The following is a 1,147-nucleotide window of genomic DNA, read 5'->3' as shown; positions in this document are numbered from 1 at the left end:
TACAAGTTGTTCGTTCGCATCTTTTTCTAATTTATCCTGCATCCTCTTATACCTTGGAATGTGTAAACACATTATACCATGCAGCTTCTTTCCCTTTTTCCTTTCTGTACACCTTTCATAGTTTTGAAAAAGCTCAAACAAAAGTCAAGCCATCCTCTTCAGAGACCCAGAAACTACTTCTTTTTCAGAGCCATTACTAGTTCTTCCTGGTGATCCACTGTTCCTAGTTCAGCTCTCTGTGATTTCAGGAGCCACCAGCTCAGGGTCATAGATGATCTGGCCCACACAGGGATTTTTCTCTACCGTCCCCTACATCCCACTCTTTCCCCAACCCTCCGCCATTCATCATTCATTCTTTTTTTTTTTTTTTTTTTTTTTTTTTTTTTTTTTTTTTTTTTTTTTTTTTTTTTTTTTTTTTTTTTTTTTTCATTTTAACAGTTTTTAATGAAAGTTGTATACAAGATTACTTCATTCCTGCATCTTCTCAATTGTTTCTTCCTTATATTTGCCCTTTTCTTTTCCTACTTGGCGAGATTTGGCTTTACGTTCGAGGATCTTTTTGCGGTCTTTGTCCAGTTTTAGTCTGGTGATAACCACCTTGCTGGGGTGAATGCCCACATGGACAGTTGTGCCATTAGCCTTCTCCCGCTGCACTCGTTCAATGTAGATGACATACTTCTTCCTGTAAACCTGGACTACTTTGCCAATTTGCTGCCCTTTGTAGTGCCCTCGTACAACCTGAACTTCATCATCCTTCCGGATGGGCATGGATCGGACATTGTACTTCTGTCTCAGCTCTTTAGAAAGAGGGGAAGACATAATCTTCCTGCGAATGTGGGAAGGCGCATTGAAATGCCTTTTCCGGTTCTTGCTTCGGTCAGAGGTCACAAAGGGATTGAACTTCATTTCGGCCGCTAGCGATCCAGCGATGGCCACAAAAGGGCCATCATTCATTCTTAAAACTTTGATTTGTGGAAACTTTATCACTCTTCCACTAGAAAACTGAATATTTGTACAAACATTAAATTCCAATTCTGATTTTCATAGGTCCACAGACTACTTAAAGTATTTTCATTGACCTCTGTTTAAAAATCTCTGTTTTAGATGGCTTGACATGATTGCTTAATCAAGTCTTGATTTTTAGTTT

At 38.9% G+C, this 1,147-nt stretch overlaps 1 protein-coding gene across 1 annotated transcript; it reads right to left on the bottom strand.

Moving 5' to 3' along the window:
- Positions 1-352: 352 nt before the first annotated feature.
- LOC133075389 (large ribosomal subunit protein uL24) lies at positions 353-938 on the bottom strand. The gene has a single exon (XM_061169600.1). The coding sequence runs from the start codon at positions 904-906 to the stop codon at positions 469-471; it is 438 nt and encodes a 145-aa protein (XP_061025583.1). The 5' UTR covers positions 907-938; the 3' UTR covers positions 353-468.
- Positions 939-1,147: the final 209 nt, after the last annotated feature.

The sequence above is a fragment of the Eubalaena glacialis genome, chromosome 15 (assembly GCF_028564815.1).
Source record: "Eubalaena glacialis isolate mEubGla1 chromosome 15, mEubGla1.1.hap2.+ XY, whole genome shotgun sequence".
NCBI lineage: Eukaryota > Metazoa > Chordata > Mammalia > Artiodactyla > Balaenidae > Eubalaena > Eubalaena glacialis.
Note: the sequence above shows the minus strand (reverse complement) of the source record. Positions and strands in the feature narration are given on the sequence as shown.